Genomic DNA, 23467 nt, shown 5'->3' on the forward strand with positions numbered 1-23467 from the left:
GGAACAGGTATCACAGGTCTTGGAGACCACAGGCAAACAGGAGACTGGGAATAGGTAGCAAACGTCTGGAGACCGCAGGCAACGGGAGACCAGAAACAGGTAGCAGAGGTCCCCAAGACCGAAGGCGGACAGGAGACCAGGAACAGATAGCAGAAGTCCTGGAGACCGCAAAGAGGTAGCAAAGGTCCTGGAAACTGCAGGCGGACAGGAGACCAGGAACAGATAGCAGAAGTCCTGGAGACCGTGAATAGGTAGCAAAGGTCCTGGAGACTGCAGGTGGACAGGAAATCAGGAACAGGTAGCTGAGGTCCTGGAGACCACTGGCGAATTAGAGACCAGGAACAAGTAGCAGAAATCCAAGAGGCTGCAGGCACAGAACTCCAAAACACTTAAGAGTCTTATTACCTGTGTCTTGGTAGGCCTTATATAGGCAAATGATCGCATGGGTTCACGCCAGGCCAACTGAAAAGATATGGAGTACAACAGAATTAGCGGACTTGGGTGAAGGGAGCAAAGCCCGGATCCGGGACAGGTGCGTTACAGCTCATCTGGTGGCCTGTACAAAGAAGCAGGTATTACAATTTCAGCCATGTAAGGCAAAGATGGGAATGTCCCTTCATTTTTTATCAGCACATCAATATCCATTCCACTTATCTCCCAAATAATCATCTTTATAGAGAGCTCTTTTCATATGTGAATGACTGCTGTAAACCTGCCCAGAACATAATATTTCTGTTTATACAAGCGGATGATTATTCCGTAGTGAGCACTATGTCACAGTCGTATTTAAGGTCTTCAACAGCCTCGGGGTATTATTAACAAAAAGAACATCTCTGCAATATTAAATATTAACAGAACTCTAATATCTTCTTCAAAAGCGAGATGGAAAGCCTCGTGGCTGCAGAAGACACTGCCTCTGTATCACAATGAGAGCTTTTCAACATAATCATGTTTTTGCATTTAGTGAAATGATAGAGCGTGTCCCAGTAGGATGCACATGAGTCTCATCCCCCCCCAAAGGCTTTCATGACATTGATATTGAATAAACTTAGGCAAAGTGTGTGGCTGTTTTCCTTCTCCACATGGTTTTCGTGCTTGTCTGGATTTGTTAGCACAAAAGCTGTAATCAGAATTGACAGCACAAGGGCACCAAGAGTTAATATACCCTAAAGCAGGACTCGTGCCCCTTAGGCTTTATGTACACTGCCATATTTCCTGCAAGCATTGCGTTATAAGGAGCCGTAATACTGGATATGGGCCCTACTGTACCTCCCTATGCCTCTAATTCCATGGTTGATGAGGCTTTAGGTTTTTTTGGTCCAGACTCCAACTAAAAGAAAAACAATAGGAAAATGGGTATGTTCCGTTAAATGATGGAGATGTTCTTAACTAAAAGAAATATAGTACGTTGAACAGAGTTTACCCATGGCAATTAATGAGATACTTTTTTTTTTCAAAAATATCTTCTAAATGAGAGAAGGAATTGGATTCAAATGTGCAACTACTATTTTCTGATTATATGTACTAACTTTTTGACATTCCCCTCCAGGATGGTGAAGATGGTGGAATTTTTCCCATGTAACCATGCCCTTTTCTTGCCATGCCCATCTGTACCTCTTCCATGCCCCCATTTAAAGACAGAACATTCAAGGGTCATGCACATGAAACATTTCAGAAGTTCGGGGGGTTTCAGCAGTGCCCAGGAAACTTCCAAACTCTTCTAAGAGTCCAGGAGGTCTCTCCTCTTTTCGGGAGCCCCGATGGACATTTGGCAATTATGCTTCCTGCGCTCATTTTTTTTACCTTGGTTAGATCTCAATGAGACAAATCGCACAGATAGGGCAGTACTGTAAGGAACAAGATGGGGATGTGTAAGGAAATAACATCTGTAGAAGCCGTCACTACAAGTTCGTGGCTGGAGGAGAGTATTGTCCAGATAGTAGTTTGGCAAAGCATAGATTATCACGATGTGATAAGGATGATATCCATTTTTCTACTTTGACTCTATAGGGTTCTGTTCACATTACTTTCAGACTTTACATTAGACTCATACACAAGGAAACTGTCCCAGAACATGCCCTGGATGTAAAGCTCAAATGTATTCCACTCTATGCCACACAGTGACACATGTCGCTGATGGGGTCCGATGCAAAAAATATATACACTGGCATAACTTTTTGCATTGAAAATTGTAGTTGAAAGATATGGCAGTGAATAGAGTTATGTGTCAAAAAGACACTCGTTTGGCATAAAATGTGTCAACAGGGCTCTATGGATACTTTTGCCATATGTGCCCAATGTAGTGTGAATGCAAGAGGTTTTCTTTACAATATTATTTAATAATACAATGTGTATATTATATTATTGCTTATTTTTTATTTACATATTGTTATTTTGTGTATCTTTTCTTTTTCTTTAGTAAGAAGTTGGATGGAAAAACTTAAAGATAAGGTAAGGTTACAAAATCATGTTCTAATTCATATTCAGTTTAAGGAGAAAATTGGCAATATTTATTTATTTTACTCACTTATATAGCACCATTAATTCCACAGCGCTTTACAGCCATTATAGGTACTGTCCCCATCGGGGCTCACAATCTAAATCCCCTATCAGTATGTCTTCGGAGTGTGGGAGGAAACCGGAGAACCCAGAGGAAACCCATACAAACTCCTTGCAGATGTTGCCCTTGGTGGGATTTCAACCCGGGACCCCAGCACTGCAAGGCTGCAGTGCTAATCACTGAGCCACCGTGCTGCCCAATATTAAAAGTCTAATATGTCTGTTAAGTAATGGTAGCAAATGCAACTCACAATCATCTTATGTGAGAATTATTTTAATTTGGCAGATGATTTTACAGTTCATGTTCCCTGCACACCCACAGGAACAATACTTTTTATATCTCACAAGATAAGGAGATATCTAATGAATCGCATGTGGTTAATGTTAGCTCTGCTTTTTTAGAGGTCCTGTACCCATACACACAAGACTGTCCAATTAACAAGAATACTTAACATTTACAACTGATATACTAACCTTAAAGGGGATGTTTATACTTCTTAAATAGGCAAATTTGCAAATGGTTTATAAAAGCAAGCAACTTTGTAATTTATCTCTTAATAAAAATCCTCTTCTTTCTAAAGAAAGGTAGAATTTTTAATTCTGTAGTTTACACCTCATTGCCTAGGTACCAGCCACCTCTGCAGTCTATCAGTGGTGGCCTGTTTCATAGGCAAGTAGCTCAGCACTTGCATGCTGATTGCTATAGTTTCTGAGCTTCTTTAAACCTGGCTGCATTTTTGTATCCAGCCAGCTTTAGAGCCCCTGTGCTCCTCCAATGCTGGAGAGGCAGAGCTGCTTCTACTAGCAGCATGAAGGCGTACGTAGTTCCAGCCAGCGGCGTGACCATGCCACTGATCTGAACTGTCAATCTCCAGGTGCGCCACTCTTCGTGACAGGCAGGAAGCCAGGAGTCAGAGGAGCAGAGCGCTCCTGGAGAAAAAAGATGAGAATATTCCTTTAATGCTAATATTAAAGGAATAAAAATAGTACATTGTGGCGACACGGGGGTCAGTGGGTGCTCTAGTCCGCTGGCCTGGCTGTCTTTAGAAAGACCACATGGACCAGGGCTCATCCCACTAAACACCCGTACACTTTTCCCATGGGCAGAACACTACTCAGACAACACAGGGTGAGGGTAAAACAGTGTGACAATACTTTATTGAACCTTCAATAGACAATAACATATAGTATAGTCCCAGCAAATACCCAAGATGGTGCAAATTACAGAGTCTCATCCTTCCACTGGCTCGCCTGGAAATAAAACATCTGCGACTTTGGGGCTTCCATGGCCAACTATCCCAACCATTAGGACCCTGCTTTTCAGGAGGTAGCGGCAAGCTTAGGAAGCTAACAGAGTACATTAATATATGTGGCCAGGTACCCTGATTGTCCCCAAGTGGTTTTTACAAACCTCTCCGTAGGTTCAGTGATGGGCAGTGGTCACATCTGTATTCCTCCGGTTGGAGCCATGATGCTTTGGCTGCTGTCTTCTAGCTTCTCTCTGTAGAAGGAGAGAGATCCTTTTTATACCCACAGCTGTCCTTCATCGCATTATCCACAGGTTTGGGGGAAGGTGGGAAGAGGTTCTCTCTCATTGCTCAGGTGTTCAATTAACCTGCATACTTTGTCCTGTAATGTTTGCAAAACAACAAACATTGATTGTTCAATTAACCTGCGTCTTTGTCCTCTAAGGTTATTTAGAAGAATAAATTGTAGGGCTGATACAATGGATAATCAACAGGTCTTCAACAAACATCAATTCAACCTACAACAAGAGTCAACGTTCAGTCTCATATGAACAATTGCTCATGTCCCTGGGCCTACTCAATAATACGTCAGGCATAATTAAGAATAAACGTGGTGTCGTCACACACACAATTAACAGGGGCAAAAAAACAGCATATAACATAAAAATAGCACCTAATATATAGAGATAGCTTGTAGTTGGTTTCTATTAAAACACATACAGCTGCATAGGTGCTGTATAAGGAATATTTTTAATCAATGCTTCATTTGAGGTGTATTGGAGCGCTCCTAAATGGGTTTCAAATGTATTCATACCGTTCAAAAGCAACATAAGTCAGCTTCAAGACTGGACTTATCTTGTATAATTATGTTGATTCAATGACAGCTGTAGAAGTATTATTATTTAGTATTATTTGGTTGCCTGGAATCATTGTTAGAAGCCAAGGATGAATAGAAAATCCTTTCAAAAATTCATATAGAAGATACAGATATCCCTATTATGTTACTTGGTAACGATAAATTTGGGTACATTGCAGAACACGGCCTACTGCAACTGCCCTATATGACAGAATACAGTCAGGATGTATATGTGCATTAACTAACTTCTGCTGCGGGGGCCGCAACACAGGAGTGGGATACAGAGAGACGCAGATGCAGAAAACTTACTGCCGCTGCATAAATGCTTACAGCTTTCTGTACAGGATTATTGGAGCAGAAATCAACGTATTTAGCTCCATCCATACCAAACAAGCACATACACTATGCGCCTTTTGTTTAAGTGTTTACCAGTTCCAGATTTTATACATCCCTATAAATGGCTGCAAGGTAAAGATTTCTTGAAGGCAAATTTATTGCCACAGACAGCATCAAAGTGGAGCTGAACTACAGTATGGTCAAAAATCAGCAGAGAGGAGTAAAAAAAAGCCAGATAAAGTTACAAACGTCATCACAAGGAGCTCCCTGATGAATAGTTAATGCATAGACACAAAAAATCTGTAAAAGCCAAACGGTTCAACATTTTTTATGAAATGCAAATGTAATTTTTTATTTATTTTTTTTTGCCTAAAATTCATACATTTAAGTGAAAACATTTTTGCCCCCAAAGGTGTTCACATCCTTGAAAGGGAATTTCTCATCAGGTTTTTGCTACCCCATCTGAAAGCACCATGATGTAGGGGCAGAGACCTTGATTCCAGCGATGTGTCACTTACTGGGCTGCTTATAGCAGCATTGATAAAATCTCTGTTTTATCTACTGCAGATCAACCAGTCCTTTAAATGCTGAGCTCTGTATAGCCCCACCCACTCCTCTGATTGGCTGATGTGTACACTCTGCATAGGCAGAAAGCTGCCAATCAGTGGTGAAGGCGGGGTTGGCGTAACCAGAAGGTTTACTAGTCATCTAGTGATAATTAGTGATGAGCGAGCATGCTCGTTGCCCGAGATTTACAAGCATGCTCGGGAGAGGGCCTGTTATCTTCAGCGTGCCCGGGCGTTAAGTTTTTGTCGGTCCGTGAACATGATTTGCGACTGTTTGACATCTTTAATACATGTGAGGAATGTCTGTTTTTCCAGTATTCCTCACATGTATTAAAGCTGTCAAACAGTCACAAATCATGTTCACAGAGCAACGAAAACTTAAAGCCCGAGCACGCTGAAGATAATAGGTGCTCGCCCGAGCATGCTCGTAAATCTCAAGCAACGAGCATGCTCGCTCATCACTAGTGATAATCTCTTGCTGATAAAACAGTGATTTTCTCAAAACCATAGCCAGCAGCCCAGTAAGTGACACATCACTGGAATCAGGGTCTCGGTCTCTACATCATGCTGTTCTCAGAGTAGGTGGCAAAAACCTGCTGACACATTCCCTTTAAAAAGGCATTTTTTTAAATCTTTCTGTTCCTCAGAGGAGAGGAGAGTGAAACGTGAAAAACAGTGTGAACCCAGCCTTAGAAACATGGAGACCTGACAGCTGTGAGAACGTATTAAGAAATTCTCAGTAATCAGCACGTAACATTGGTCCTAAAAACGATGTAGTGCCTCTTTGCACGTCACTGTCCCAAGAGTCTGCCAAGAAAAGCGAAATGTTGAAGCCATTGGATTCTCTAATCTCCCCTTATGTTATCACTCTTAGCAGCGCGCCTGCTGTTTTTTCTAGCACACAATCAGTGCAGGGAGCGCAGGCGCTTGTTTGTGGGTGAGGAATTTAATAAAGCGCAATAAACAGTCCAGCAAGACTACATGCTCGCATGGATAATTGGATGAGAAGCGCTGGGTTTACCCACACTCGCTGACAGCCGCTGCCTTATAATTAAACAATCAGCGGCAGCTCATTTTGGTGCAGTGCAGATTAATCCACATGATTGATATCACTGGACATGGAGAAGAATCAGGTCCAAGAGGCTGGATATGAGAACATTTCTACATGTCCGTCTTGATGGATCATGTTCTACGCATAATCTTATTTTACTTATCTCATAGTACAACATAAATATTTACTTTCTGACATGTTGCTTTTTACTCACAAAGCTACTTTGTTACCTATGCCTTTGTGGATTTACACAGCTGTAGATAATATATAAATAAACATATACGGTATATATGAGTGAAAAAACCTGACCAGCACCTCCTAAGTGTGAACTGGTGCCAGCCAACTATAGGAGGTTGTAACTGCCTCCTGTCTGACTCTTGTCTGAATCTTGCTGAGCAATAATACAGTTTGCATTCAATGTTTCCATTGTTTTCATGGTTCTTGGCCCTTACTGAGTGCTGCTGTGCTTTCTTTTTGTATATATAAATAAATATATATAAATGTATGTGTATATATATACACACACAATAATAATAATGTACACCTAAAGAAGTTACCCCTTGCAGGTTCCGCTCTCTACGTATGATGCTGACTGGTATATATGGTACATGTCGTATATGTATCCAGGCGTCTGCTCTCAAATTTGAGTGATTTAGGAGTCTGCTCTATGGTCTGATTAAGGTCTCAGTTTTTCACGTACAAGTGCTATCCATTTTTTTCCATGAATAGCACTCGTACATGACAGTCTATGGGGCTGTGATTTTTTGCAGATCGAGTGGTCCATGCAAAATTGCAGACACTTGTTGGATATGGATCCAAGTTCTGGATTAAAGTCGGCAATGAAAGTCTATGGGTCCATGAAAAAAATCTGACAGCACTCTGATGCCATCCATATGCTGTCCATTTTTCACTGACCGATACAGTGGGAGAAGGTTGAGAAACTTTTTTTTATTTCCTCATCAGTGGTAAAAACTGATGCAACTCTGACCAAACTCTGATGAAAATCACTGATGATACTCGATCTGTTTTTCTTCGACGTGAATAAAACTGACGCCTGAATGAGGCCAAATGATCAGACAGGCCTGTTGGGGGGGGGGGGGGGTGTCTTATATAAGCCACGTTCACACGATGAGTATTTGGTCAGTATTTTACATCAGTATTTGTAAGCCAAAACCAGGAGTGGGTGATAAATACAGAAGTGGTGACGTGTTTCTATTATACTTTCCCTCTGATTGTTCCACTCCTGCTTTTAGCTTACAGATACTGATGTAAAATACTGAACGTGTGAACGTGACCTAAGGCCTTGTTCCAATGCAAGTCATTTTTCTTGTATGTAAAAAGGGTGTGTGCACACAGCATGTTTTTCAAGCAGATTCAGCCTAAAATCCATGTGAAAAAAACACCCATAAAGCTCTCAAAAGAATGAACATATGCATTTATATGGAAAAACGACTTGTCTTCTAACCGCTTCATGTTTCAAAAGACGCCAAGCTAAAAGAAGTCACCAGACCCGTTCTTCAGGCATCTTTGCTCGGAAGTCGCTCTATACTTTACAATAAAAGTCAATGGGAAGACTGAAAAGATGCCCAGACATATTTTTGCGTGTTCTCCCATCAGTTTCTTCATTGTTGAATGGAAAAAGAAAAACAACCAGAAAATGCCAGTAAAATACAATAGATGAGTAGTTCATATTTATTAACAAATACGGGGCTTAAAGAGAAACTATCAGTTATTAGAAAGACATAAAAAGTGAAAGTGGATAAAAGAATAAGACTGTTCTCAAATATATGTCATTGGTAGTGATGGGTGAACCTGTGGATGTTCGGGTTCGGCGAGTTCGACCGAACATCCATAAAAATATTGGTTCAGCTACCAGAACGGTACTCTAACCCAGACCCCATTCATATGAATGGAGGGCCCGAACATCCGTGGTTTCCCACTCTGTCATGTGCGTGACAGCGTGGGAAACAGGGGCTCTGATTGGCGGTAAGATCTTTACCTCTGGTCTCAGCGCTGCGGGATCACGCTGTCAGATGACAGCGTGAGCCCCCAGCTGTGACTGTGACCGGCGGTAAAAAGCTTACCGCTGGTCACAGGCATCGGCTGATGATAGTACTACTCCCATCAGCCTACTCCTGCTGTTGCTAGTAACAGCGAGAGCAGGTGCCGCTGATGGGACTATTCATCAGGCGGTGCTTGTGCTCCAAGAAAATAAAAAATAAAATGAATAGTGAAATAAAAAAGCATTATACTCACCTTAACACGTAATTCCCATTGCCCTTATCACCTGTAAATGATAAAAAACAATAAACCACCATAATACTCACATGTCCGCCGCAAAGATAATCCATCTGTCTGTTCTCCTCGGCAGTTGGCTCACACTAACAGGATTAAACTCTTGTGTCAGTGGGAGCCTGCTGTCTTGGAGAGCAGTCACATCAGTGACTGCTAATGTGACTGATCTCCAAGTCATCTAGATCATCGTGGGACAGTATGGATTATCTCTTCACTTCGGACGGGTGAGGGATATTGTTTTTTTTATTTTTGTTTTTTTTGTACAGGGGACAATGGCTTCGGGGATTAGGTGTTAGGTGAGTATAAATTAGCTTTTTTATTTTTGTTTTTTTTATAGAGGACAATGGCTGCAGGGATTAAGTGTTAGGTGAGTATAAATGTGCTTTTTTATTTTTGTTTTATTTATAGAGGACAATGGCTGTGGGGATTAGGTGTTAGGTGAGTGTAAATTTGCTTTTTTGTTTTTTATAGGGGACAATGGCTGCGGGGATTAGGTGCTAGGTGAGTATAAATTTGCTTTTATATTTTTGTTTTTTTACAGGGGAAAATGAATTCAATGGATCAGGTGTTAGGTGAGTATAACTGTTTGTTTTTTATTTTTAAATAAATGTGTAAAACTGTGTGGACTTTTATTTCAAATAAACGATTTTTTTCGTGCTGTGTCTTTATTTGCAAACTTTTACTATGGGGTTAGTGCGCAGCGGGGATTCGCCGGTTTCAGACCTGGGACCGGAGGATATGAATGAGTTATACATTCCCCCGGCTAGTGTATAACTCATACATACCCTCCGGCCCCAGGTCAGAAACCTAATGGGAAACTTTGAGGGACATTTTAAAGGGGTAGTCCAGTCAAAACCAATAAGTTTGCCGTTACTCTGTGTGACTGCAGTCTTATGAATCCCCTCAGCGTACGCACTGTGCTCTGGGGGGATTCCCCTGTTTCTGATGCGGGACCGGAGGGTATGTATGAGTTATACATGCCAGTGAGCACGGCCTCGCTCCATACACTTGCATTGAGCTGAAGCTGCACCCCGTCTAGTGACGTAGCCGTCTAGTGGGTGTGGACGACTAGAGGGAGCTGCCTCACTCCATACAAGTGTACCTCCTACGTCTATGCGCAAAAACTTAGAAGCTGGGGCACCGAAAAATGGCGGCAGGGGACATGAGTCAAAATGCGAAATATTTTGATGTAACAGAAGGCAGTTTATTCTCTGAAGTGCTACAATAATGAGTGTCTACAGGCAACAGTTGGGGATTTGGTCAGGATTAATGGTGTCCTTAATGCGGAAATATACAGGCAGATACTTATCCATCAAGCAATGCTATCAGGGAGGCGTCTGATTAGCTTAAAATTTATTCTGCTGCTGGAAAACGACCCCAAACATACAGCCAATGTCATTAAGTACTGTCTTCAGCATAAACACCCAGAGCCCTGATCTCAACATCATCGAGTCTGTTTGCGATTACATCAAGAGTCAGAAAGACTCCTACAAAAGAAGCTGACATTAACAGAAGATCTGTGGTTGGTTCTCCAAGATGTTTGGAACAACCTCCCTGTCAAGTTCCTTCAAAAACTCTGCATAAGGGTATTTAGAAGAACTGATGGTTTGATGCAGTTTTGAAGGCAAAGTGTGGTCACACCAAATATTGGTGTGATTTCGATTTTTCTTTTGTTTATTCACTTTCCATTTTGTTAACTGATAAAAATAAACTATTAACACTTCAATTTTTGAAAGATTTTTACTTTGCAGCATTTTTTCACACCTACCTAAAACTTTTACACATTAATACAGTGCCTACAAGTAGTATTCAACCCCCTGCAGATTTTGCTGGTTGACACATGCGGAATTAACTTGGCATTGTGACATTTGTACTGTAGATCAGCCTGGAAGTGGGAAATGCACTGCAGCAAATTTTTTTTTTTTTTTTTTAAAACGTTAAAAGTTAATTCAGAGTGTCATTTATTATTCAACCCCTCAAACCACAAGAATTCTGTTTGGTCCCCCTAAAGTATTAAGAAGTAGTTCAGGCACCAAGAATAATGAGCTTCACATGTGTGGATTAAAGATCTCTTTTGCCAGCCTTTTCTGACTATTTAAGACCCTCCCCAAACTTGTGAACAGCACTCAGACATGGTCAACATGGGAAAGACAAAGGAGCATTCCAAGGCCATCAGAGACAAGATCGTGGAAGGTCACAAGGCTGGCAAGGGGTACAAAACCCTTTCCAAGGAGTTGGGCCTACCTGTCTCCACTGTTGGGAGCATCATCCGTAAGTGGAAGGCTTATGGAACTACTGTTAGCCTTCCACGGCCTGGACAGCCTTTGAAAGTGTCCTCCCGTGCCGAGGCCAGGCTTGTCCGAAGAGTCAAGGCTAACCCAAGGACAACAAGGAAGGAGCTCCGGGAAGATCTCATGGCAGTGGGGACATTGGTTTCAGTCAATACCATAAGTAACGTACTCCACCGCAATGGTCTTCCTTCCAGACGAGCCCGTAAGGTACCTTTACTTTCAAAGCGTCATGTCAAGGCTCGTCTACAGTTTGCTCATGATCACTTGGAGGACTCTGAGACAGAGTGGTTCAAGGTTCTATGGTCTGATGAGACCAAGATCGAGATCTTTGGTGCCAACCACACACGTGACGTTTGGAGACTGGATGGCACTGCATACGACCCCAAGAATACCATCCCTACAGTCAAGCATGGTGGTGGCAGCATCATGCTGTGGGGCTGTTTCTCAGCCAAGGGGCCTGGCCATCTGGTCCGCATCCATGGGAAGATGGATAGCACGGCCTACCTGGAGATTTTGACCAAGAACCTCCGCTCCTCCATCAAGGATCTTAAGATGGGTCGTAATTTCATCTTCCAACAAGACAAGGACCCAAAGCACACAGCCAAGAAAACCAAGACCTGGTTCAAGAGGGAAAAAGTCAAGGTGTTGGAGTGGCCTAGTCAGTCTTCTGACCTTAACCCAATTGAAAACTTGTGGAAGGAGCTCAAGAATAAAGTCCACATGAGACACCCAAAGAACCTAGATAACTTGGAGAAGATCTGCATGGAGGAGTGGGCCAAGATAACTCCACAGACCTGTGCTGGCCTGATCAGGTCTTATAAAAGACGATTATTAGCTGTAATTGCAAACAAGGGTTATTCCACAAAATATTAAACATAGGGGTTGAATAATAATTGACCCACACTTTTATGTTTAAAATTTAATAAAATTCAACTGAGCAACATAACTTTTTGGTTTGTAAGATTTATGCTTCTGTTCATAAAACCTACTCTCGTTTACAGTTTGAAGGCTCTAACTTATTTGCATCTTATCAAACCAACTAAATCTGCAGGGGGTTGAATACTACTTGTAGGCACTGTATATATTTGATGAAGGCTTTCTTTGGTCTCCTTTTACATCATGAAGTTTTCCAGGAGGTAGGTCCTCTGTTAGTATGGTATACAAACCTAATATTCAATATTACTTTATCAAGATCAGTCCTGGGCCTATTTTAGTGCCCTTATACCTTATGAAGCAGACAATCAGTAAAATACAATTGAGAAACCATTAAGTCGCCCACTTATATGTTACAGTCATCTTGCCCTTATAATGTCTTTTTATGCTTGTTTGCGTCACTGTGATTGTCCCCGTTTGTGGTATTATCTTCCAATTCTTCTCCTCCATTTACTGTCACCACAGCCCAGTTTTCCAATTCCAAAGTGGAATTGCTCTTAAGTATTGATCGAGACAGAGCCCTTGTAACAAGCGTGAGTCAACCCTCATAAATCTCCCACCATCATGTACTGCGTGTCCTGCATTGCTGACCCCTATTCTTAGTCTGCATTAATGACATCTTCGCTGTCTTACCTGGTAACATCCAAGGAAAATTCTTTTTTTATGGATTGCTCTTCAGCTTGGAAACACTTAAAAAGAATGTCAAATAATAAAATTAAATATTATTATTGATGAAATATAACTTTTTTTTCCATACAAATCACTAATTGTAAACACATTTGGTAAAAGACTAATGAAAGGGTTGCAGCACCACTTTTGTTTATGGACTGTGTCTGGTATTGTATCTTATCTCGATTCACAAGACTGAATTAAAGAAACTTTCTTGGAGGATTTTTTTTTTATAATTCCTTTAATAGGTTTATGAAGTGAAAATCTATGGGTACGTATGCTCAATCGTCACTCCATTCGTTTCCTATGGGACTGCCGAATACAGAGCTCCAGCAGTCCCATAGGGAATAAATAGCCCGGAGTTCAAGGATGCACAGTGCCTCTTTATTCTAAGGGTGTGCCCCATTCTGGTGATCATGGGGGTCCCCAGCAGTCAATCTAGAGGTTATCACCTACCCTGTGGATAGGTGATAACTTTTTCTTATACAGTTGCCCTTTTAATTAAACTAGTGATATGGCTGTATAGGTGAGAAAACAATCTTAGTAGCCACGAGCAAATAAGCACGGAAGTGAATTGGGGGTATGTCATGTTACCCCAAGTGCATCAACACCCCCCAGTGCACTTCCATGTGATTTCTCAGGGCTGGCACATTGGATTAATACAAAACCGGTATCATTTCTATTGTTCTATGACCTATTCCAGTGTGAGCCATGAAGGCCATATGGGTTGCCACTCAGCTTTGCCATTGACAGTAGTGACAAAGCAATGGCAGTATGGACTTTCGACTTTTGTTTCCGACAACAGAATGTTAATTGATGCTTACACCACGCATGTTATATTCTTATCAGGCTGTTGTATTTTTAGAATGGAGGTCTTGATCTATTTGAGATCTCCATCTTTTCTCCCAGTAACCTAGCTCACAATGGCAGAAGTCCTCTCCGATCCAGATCCTCAGGGAGATGATTCTGTTATGTCATGAGAAGAGCAGGCGAAATATTCCTGTCTGACATTGTATCCCAGGAGCAAAGGGTAAGGGCTGTACTAGGAGCTGAGACCATGCGTTGTCTGCAAGAATCCGATCAGTGTCAGAAATGACATCACAGTCTTCAAGGTTAACGGATTGCATACCCTGGAGAGGGCAGCAGCCTTTAACCGTTTATTATCAACCTTCATCTATTCTCATCAGACGTCCCTGGCCCACAGTCACTTTCATTGGGGAGGAAAATACAAGATACATTTTTCTTTCTTAGAAAGGCGTCATGATGATAAGAGGAGCCCAATGTCCTGTCTGTCATCAGTTTGACTGATGTCTATAATATTTGATAAACATTTTAACAAAAGATGAAATAAAAGACAAAACAGACAAAATATTCTATAATATACCGTACTAATATTTCATCCTAGTCTATAGACTTTCTCATCTTCATACATTTTAAAGCGACCTCCGCACAGCTCCATGAAACACTGGAGCTGTAGGCAGATCACTTTTCGCCGAAGACCGACGGGACCAGCAGCGAAAACGGATGAAAACGTCGGAAGGTGAGTATGAGACAGGGGGCAGGGGACTTACATTTAAAGCACCACTCCAGCGGTGCAAGAAAAAAAAAGCCTGGAGTGGTGCTTTAAAGTGAAATTCTTATAAAAGGTGACTATTTGGATCCTCATGCTTCTTTGAAGACTGGTATACTTAGCCACTATCATGGCAAAATGCTGATTTATCGAATTGGCTCCACCAAGACTGGTATATAGGGACCTGCTTGCTCAAGGGTCCCTTTTTTGGAAGTTACTAGAAGGAGAATGATCATTGCTCGAGCTCTTTTGTCCATTGCAGTGAATGCTCATTATAATAAGCATTCACAAGGACATGCAAGTCATGGCTTGATAATGTTAGGAACTAAACTTCCCCAAAACAAACAGGAACCACAGTAAAATGTCCACTTTTGGGCATGGTTTGCCATCAAAATGCTTCTTTGAGGTTTGGATCTTGGAATTTTCTTTGGAAAAGCAAGACTCTTGGCAAGTAGGCAGTTATAGCATGGAAAATTCAGTATGCCGCTTACATGGCAATCAGTTTGTATGTCATTACTCTCGGTTAGTCACTATAGGACCTTCTAGTGGACTCTGTGGTGGAACCCAAGCCAACTGTCATGGGTGTGTCAGAAGTGGCAGATAGTAGCCCTAGTTGGTTCCAGGAGATCTTTCTTTGTCATTACAGACACCTGCTTAGAAGCTGTATCTCTAGGACCCAACGGCTACCTTCCTCTTGCTAATTAACACCTTGGCCTGTGTGTATAAATACCTGCTGTTTGTAAGAGGGAGGTGCCGGCGATATTCACATGACCCCTTGTGAAGGCTTGCACAAGAGTGCTAATTCTTCTTCCCTGGAGCTAGGAGGACGTGTGTTCATCTCTCTGAAGTCAACTAAAGATAAGCTATCTTCCCTTGTTTGTTCCCGCTTGTTGTCTTTAGTTGTCAGTGGGGATCGACTAGTGCTCATCCTCTCCCTTCCCTAGCCAGGGCCAAATGCCAGGGAAAGACAAGGCAAGGTTCCTGTGCGGCGATTGGTGTGGAACCAATATAGGGACGCTAGGAGAGACAGGGTGATATAAGGTCAGCCTAGGAGGTCTCCACTACCCCTTTCCCTAGAGTCTGAGCCCCCTTTGCCCCCTTCCCTTCGTGTTGCACTTAGCCTTTCCTACACCTTGCGTGACACCAACAGGTTCTCAAGACTGTAGGACGTAACTAGCAAATCAGTACAGATGGACAAATGGTTTTAATGATCTATCACCATAAAAAAAAAAGAAGCCATACATTTACTTTTAAGGAATTATCATCTCTGAAATCCCTTTTCGTTAGCATGCTCAATAAAAAGCTGATGACAGGGTGTCCTGCTGCAGAAATCCCCTGCCAATCAGATGTGTGGAAACCTTCTAGCGAATGTTCTGCAGCGTCACCACAGGGGCTATTAAAGAGTAAGCATCATTTTAATTTTGATTTCATAAATCCATAGCTCACATAAAATTAAGCAACTTTGTAATAAATATCTTGTTTGAGGAGTCTGCTTCTTTCTCATCTTGGACTGATCTTTCATTATCAATGCATGGGTAAAATCTGTATTCAGTGAAAACAGGTTTACCCATAACTGAGATAGAAGATGACAGTTGGTGCTCATAAAGTTCTATGAAGAGGGAGGAGCTAGGAGCATACACAGACATTCTCCGGAAACAACAGTTACATTTCTCCATAGAACATTATAAGCCCCAACTGTCATCTCCTATCTCAGTAATGGGCAAATCTGTATTCAGTGAAGACAGATTTTACCCAAGAATCAAGAATTTTGTGAATGAAAGATCAATCCCGGAATAGAAAGAAGCAGATGTCTGTGATAAGATATATTACAAAGTTTCTTATTTTCACCTGAACTATTGATTTAGGAAATAAAAATAAAGACGTCGGTTACTCTTTAAGCATTGCATGGTTCTCATAGATCTCTCTAATCCTACAAAGTGATAGATCACTCTATCTGGATGATAAATAAGGGACCTGAGCAAGGAGTTTCTTTTATTAACCATTTAATCCATTTAAAACAGATGCCACTATTTAAAATACAATATCATTAATATTGGGTTGTGATTTATAAGGAAGAGACGACATGGAATGGCTGACAATAGACAGGATGATTGTCATACCTGTAAAATAATGCACTGTTTTATGACAGAGATCTCATAATCCTGCCGTTCTAATATAGCGGTATATGCACTCATAGTCGCCGGAGTGTGTAATCATCAAGATTTATTATATTGTTTGATCATTGTTCAGAGAAGCATAGATGACAGCTGTTGAAAAATGTATACATTACCGCACATTACAGACATCTTACCAGAATTTATATATATTTTATACGACGTAGCAAAAATATGAAGCAGAGTTGACCTCTAAGCTACAATACCCAAAATATACATTTCACTGATATCAATGTTGGACTTTTGAATAAAACTCTAAAGTTATAGAAAAAATAATTGGATTTCTGTTTTAATTTGTAATTGGAATTTTGTTCACAACATCATATTATTAACCCATTCTTGATTTAAATATAATTGCTAATTTGTCGTTGCGTTAACATTCATGTCCTCTGTATTTACCGGCAGCTTTCTTATGTTATCACCGGTCATTGACCGATACTGGTTGTGTAAAGGCGGGCATAATAGACAATTTGGATCAATTATGGTCAGTACTAAACTGGATACTCCACAAAATGAGTACCTCTTTGTTTTAAGTGTTGAAACCCCTAATGACATAAGCCAACAGCAGTGGCGTAACTTGAAACTCAAGGGCCCCAATGCAAAACCAGGGCCCCCGATTATTGCAAGTCTTTAACAATGATGGTCTTGTCACAGGGGTACCACGACAGAGAGAGACCAGAAGATTGCAGCGTCTGGTTACCCGGACTCCTGCACTGGTTAGATCTGCTTCACCATCATAATTAACAGTGCAGGTATTCTTTGCTCTTGTATTGCTAGAGTTAAACAGTTCAGTTGATTTCAAGCTCTCCATCCTGGATTGTCTCAGCTGTTTTGTGTTGGACACTCCCCTCTGGTATATATGTTTGCTACTGGCATTTGGGAATTGCCAGTGATAGTTCATTCTGCCTGGTTTGGAGTTGGAGGAGTTGTTCGGTGTTTGGAGTTTGCGTTTGGAGCATTGTTCTGGAGACTTCGGTGTGGAGTTTATTTGAGTGTTCATCCTCATCCTCTCCTATTTGGTTTCACCTACTTTACCCTCCCCTGTGTTCCACTCTGTTGTTTGATGTTATATTTTGTATGATTGTAGTTTTAATTTATCCCTGTCTGTCTTCCCTTGTCTGTCTTGTTAGTGTAATCCTATACACTTCCACCTCACACCTTCTTGGGTGGGGGAGGGAACAGATAAGCGTAAGACAGGAGCATAGCAAGGTATGTGACCCTGGCGTCTCCACCTTCTGGGGTAATCCGGGGAACAGGGATAGACTAGGGTGCCCCCTAGCATGAGGGATAGGGAAGGAGCCCCTTTCCCCATGAAATCCTGCAACAGTACCATGACAGGTCTTTTCATATAGGCCAAAGGGACTTTTTGGGCCCCTTAGGCTCCAGAGCCCGGGTACGATTGCAACCCCTGCACCTATTGTAGTTAGGCCCCTGGATAGCAGATATTTATCTCTCAAAACTCTCCTGGAAGCATGCACGCTCAGCTGAGCGTGCATGTTTACTTTGATGGGTAGAAGTATATAAACTGCTGCCAGACATTTTTGGCAGTGAGTGACTCATTACTTGTGGGACCAAATCTGCTGTTTTTTTTACTATAATCTTGAGTGTTTTCCTGGAGACCAGGGTTGTCAAGCTACTGGGGGTACCACCCATATGCTGGCGCTGTACAGTCTTGGAGATTTTTAGACTCATAGGGAATGTTACCAGTATTAGCGATATGCAAAACTAGGGGTACACATGGCATTGAGCCTCAGACAAGTCATGCAAACAAAAAAATGGTGCAATATGTCATTGATTTGCTATCATGTAACACTTTTACAGTTGCGATTTGACTGTATTAAAAAAAAAACAACAGCTGGTCTGGTCACAATCAAATGGCAGTCATACTCGGCAGCTTCGGATTTTTGACTACAGTTGCGGTCACATTTTGTTGCGTGTAACGACACAAACAGATTCACAATCATTATGTGATATTGTAATGTTACATTACAATCTTCTTGTCTGAAGCCTTGGATGTCTCCTGACCATCTCCATGGAGCTGACAACTGCTGTCCAGGAGTCTGGCTGCATTGTATAGGCAGCACTGATCCTAATGCGCATAGCTCATAGACGCTCCTGGTCCCTGTGCACTTAGTTGAAAATTGTTTTTTTTGATGGGCAATTGCTTTAGATACTCACTCCAGATGAGCCCAGTGTTTGTTCTTCTCTTCAGATGATCTGATAGAATCTGCCATAAATTTCCTAGTACAAGCGCTTTCTATGAAAGAGTTAATGGTATCCATAAATATATGTGTGTGCCTCTACAGAAGCTGGACTAGAAGAAATATTCTACCTCATCACCGGTTTTTAGTTCAGTTTAGTTCATACTCAGGCTGTCAACCATATTTTCGTAGCATTTCCCTGATATGTTTTGCCAATACAGAGATCCTGGGGTGCCTTCTGCTTCCTCCAGATGAGTGGTCATCAACTTTGGAATCGTGTTTACCTCCCAACTTTGATGGAAAGAAGGGCAACATTTTCTTTTACAGCTCAGCCATAACTCTAATCTAGCCTAGTCCTTTTTGTCGGCTCACACAGAAATAGTGCCCCTAGTGAATCCCCTTAGTGTCCTTATACAGTTTAATACCGCTTTTATGGCCTCCAAGAAGTATGATGCCCTCCAGACACGGTATGATGCCCCGACCACACAGTATGATGCCCCCACAGATTCTCCTTACACACACACAATGCCACCCACAGTTCTCCCATACACAGTATGATGCCCCCATAGTATCCACTACACTAATTGATGCCCTACACACACAGTTTGATGCTCCGAACACCCAGTATGATGCCCCCACAGATTCTCCTTACACAAATAATGCCACCCACAGTTCCCCCATACACAGTATGATGCCTCCATAGTACCCTGTAAACTAAATGATGCCCTCCACACACAGTATGGTGCTCTGAACATACAGTATGATGCCCCCATAGATTCTCCTTACATTATAATGCCACCCACAGACCCCCATACACAGTATGATGCCCCCATAGTACCCCCTACACTAAATTATACCCCCCCCACATTGTGATGCTCCTCAGTGCCCTCTACAGCATAATGCCTTTCCACAGTACCCGTCCCACACATCACGATGTCCCTATATTGTCTCTCCCACAGACTGATGCCCCCACAGTGACCCAACACACACAGTATGATGCTCTCACAATGCCCCTCACACATTTTTGTGCCCCCATCCCCACAGTTATGCCCCCACGCACAATATGATGCACCTACAGTCCATACCAAACAATATGATGCACCACAGTGCCCTCTTTTCCCAGTATGGTGCCCTTCCACCCCACTGGCTAATAAAAAAAATACTTACCTAGCCCCATTTCGGTGATACGCAGAGCAGATCTCCACTCCATGGTGTCTGTGGCCAGGTGCAGCAGGCACAATGTAGAGATGTCATTGCACCTTCTGCCCTGATCCTCAGATGCCACAGGTGAATGTTGGAGCTGGAAGATGACGGTTCCCTGTTCTCCATCTTAAAGATGCAGATACATTTGAAAGCGGGACATGCCACCAACCTCTCCAGACAGCAAGATAGCTTCCCAAAGCCCGAACTGTCCTCCTGGATCAGTGACGTTTGGGAGGCATGGTATGAGCACATGAAACATGTTCATCTTCATTGATCACTTTAGAATTCTAGATTTAGATCAAGTATTCAGGGTATTAGTTATAAAATGTATGGGGCAGATCATGATAAAACTCCCTGCAGATGATGAGGGTTTTTATGGTTTAGAGGAAGTCGATCAATGGTATCCTCCAAGATCTTCATATCATGTGACCACAGGTAAATACAATATGGGAGGATGGTAAGACTGCGAGGAGTGTAACACATCACGATACCTTTTCTTACCAGTGTCCTGGGGCTGCATTAACCAAACATTGACCGTGGCCTGAGGAGCCACCTTTAATAAAGATACTGTAAAACCAATGTTGGGTTATGTGGGTTGGCCACAGCTTTTTTATTTAACCAAAAAACCACCGTACATACATTGCCAAAAAACCTTCATCGTCCATGCTACTTTTCTGCTTTTTTAACCAACAATAAAATGCCAAAGGCCAACCGCTGGTTTACAGCGGGCCTTGTGAATAAAACTTATCGAGCATGGACGAGAACCGCCACGCTGTGACAACTAGCAAAAACCACACTGATAAACCAAAAAATTTCTTCTTCCACTTGTTTTCATAGCATCCGTAAAATAATGAAAGGGGGGGTGGGCGGGTTTCTTCTTCTCAGGTAAGACGCTGTGTGATTGATCTTTGCCGCCTTTCCCTCATGTGTATAACTATTTGAATACCACGCCCCCAAATCTCTTGTACAGCCCCAGCCACTTCCCACACTTTTAATTAACCCTCAAGGGACCCACCACCAACTCCCTCACAGTCCTAGGCCCTTTCCTTATTTTATTCAGGGCCTTATAAAATGGGGTCTTTAAAGTTACTCTTAAAGAGACAGTAGTCATAAACAAAGCTAAACTAAAAGAGACTAATTGGGAAAGTTGCAAGTACATGTTCAATGGAAGGTAATATAATTCTGAAGCAGGGCTGTGTAAGGTATTATATTTAGTCTTGGGATTTTATCGGGTTAATAGCACCAAAGAGGCAGAATAATGCTGAATATTTATGTGGCGGCTTTTTCCCATGCAGGCGGGATACATGTCTGGTATGCTGGTACCTGTGGGAGTTGGTATAGCTGGAGCACTTTTCATCCTCGGAGTTCTGTACAGCATAAAGATTATGAATCGCCGCAGGAGAAACGGCTTCAAACGACATAAAAGAAAGGTAAGCAACCACCTGCACTCATCCATACATGACAAGATCGCTGCCGGGACATAATTAACCTTGACAAAGTGCAGAAACTACTAACTCCATGTCCAGTATTGCAGAACTCAAGAAATCACTGCTTTTCCTTGTGTCTCGCCAGCAGAGAGAGTTTAACAGCATGCAAGACCGTGTGATGCTCCTGGCGGACAGCTCAGAGGATGAATTCTGACCGGAAGTGCTTCAAACGCCCCGTGACTCAATGCAAGAAGGAGAATCCAGTTCCTGCAACATCACTGCTATCAGCCAGCCGTATAACACCCTGTAGTGATTACCATGCATTGAGGTGGACAGCATGCTGTCTTGTACATGTTTGTTTTTATACAGCAGTGAAATGATACGTGTTAATATGCAAAGTCCTTCTAGTGCAAGTGTGATCCGTTTTATAGCAAGCTATTTTTTGTACATTGTTAGAATTTGCTGTCAAGGATGTGGGCGGTGTAAATAGTAGGTATGAACAAACCTGGGGTAGTGCAACGTGGGCAACTTGGTGACCACATGGCCAATAGGCCTGGATTAGAAAAACATGGCTACATTCTTCCAGGAACAGAATCATTCTGGTAATGCAACTATCTCCCAATGAAGTTGGGCCAAGCTGCAGTACTGGAGACAACCCATGGATAGGTGTGGTGTTGAGGATAACCACCTTGATGCAATGGCTTGTGTAAGGTATGGAAATGATCCACACTGGTTCAGGATTTCCAGGACTGTGGCTGCAGTGGTACGGCAATAGAGTAGCCAATGTTGCCCTACCCATAAAAAATGAAAATATGTACATGAACGCTAAACAAAATTAATTATACACTAAATGGTTAAAGCTAACACAAACTGGTATGTCGCATACCTTAAATAGCTATGGACAAACAGCTATTGCTTCTGAAATCTCCATACGCATGGATGCTCGTTTCGGCTGAGCGTGCGTGTGTTCTCAAAGGGAAAGAGGAGTAAAGGCCAACATACACATTAGATTAAATTAGGCTATACTTGCCAGTTTCGGAAGGACCATCTGACATATTTGAGGGTCTTTTAAGTTTTCAGGGTTTTTTTCCTCTCTCCCCATTGAAAACGCATGAATGCTCTACTGAGTTGAGCACCCTTGTGTAGGGGAGTGTTGGGAGAGATAGCAAGCTTAAGCTGCAGTCAAACATCTCTGCTTATCCCCAGGGAAAACAAAGGATCAGGTGTTAAAATTCACCCTCCCCGATTTTTCTTTCCTGCCACATCTTTTGCCAGGGAAGCCCTTGATTACCTTCTGATAGATGACTGGGCCAAGTCTATGGCAACACTATTTCTTATCGGCTTTGGCTAAATGAGAGCAGTCCTGAGCAGGAGAACGCCTTCTAGGACATTTATGTTTCTGAAGAAAGCTACAGGGACCGTGGTTGACTTAGTGAGTAGGGAAGAGCAAGTATGTTCTGTTAACCCTTTCAGCGAGTATGCTCGGGCTGAGCTCCGAGTATTTACAGCTGCTCGGTGATATGTTTGAATCACTCCCGTGTGCATGATTTGTAACTGTTTGACAGCTTTATTACATGTGAGGAATGTGTAAGAAGCAGACATTCCTCACATGTATTAAAGCTGTCAAACAGTTGCAAATCATGCACACGGGAGCGATTCAACCATATCACCGAGCAGCTATAAATACTCGGTGCTCGCCCGAGCATACTCAGCGAAAGGGTTAACAAAACGTACTCGCTCTTCACTAATAGTGAGAAAATCTCTTTATCTGATTAAGCAACTAATGTCGGGCAGAGGAGAAAAAAAGATGGCCGGAGGACAAAAAAACAAAAGATTTTGTGAAAAACTGATCATGACGGAACTAAAGAAGACTCCCTTAGCAGGTGCATCACTCTGATTCCCGAAGGAAAATCTAGGATCTGTCCACTAAAAACAAGATTCCAAATAAACCCCGAAAAAATGTAAATCTAGTGTTTTATGCCATCTCTAAAAATATAATGGATGGAAGAAGGAATTTAGAAACAAACCACCTAAATGTTATATGTACCTATCCTTTTCAAGATGCAACTTTTATAACTTTGTTAAAGAG

The 23467-nt window shown here is 42.0% G+C and overlaps 1 protein-coding gene across 5 annotated transcripts in view; it reads left to right on the forward strand.

Moving 5' to 3' along the window:
- ARMH4 (armadillo like helical domain containing 4) overlaps positions 1-22876 on the forward strand; it is a 241653-nt gene extending 218777 nt beyond the window's left edge. For 4 of the 5 annotated variants that reach the window (XM_073638767.1, XM_073638771.1, XM_073638772.1 and 1 more), the window contains 3 exons: positions 2420-2451; positions 21247-21381; positions 21524-22876. In XM_073638767.1, coding sequence (XP_073494868.1) covers positions 2420-2451; positions 21247-21381; positions 21524-21592 — 236 coding nt within the window. In that variant the 3' untranslated portion in view covers positions 21593-22876. The remainder of the gene's footprint in view (positions 1-2419; positions 2452-21246; positions 21382-21523) is intronic. The other variant, XM_073638768.1, reaches the window with a different exon arrangement.
- Positions 22877-23467: the final 591 nt, after the last annotated feature.

The sequence above is a fragment of the Phyllobates terribilis genome, unplaced genomic scaffold (assembly GCF_046119375.1).
Source record: "Phyllobates terribilis strain yellow unplaced genomic scaffold, ASM4611937v1 Scaffold_7__3_contigs__length_470593459, whole genome shotgun sequence".
NCBI lineage: Eukaryota > Metazoa > Chordata > Amphibia > Anura > Dendrobatidae > Phyllobates > Phyllobates terribilis.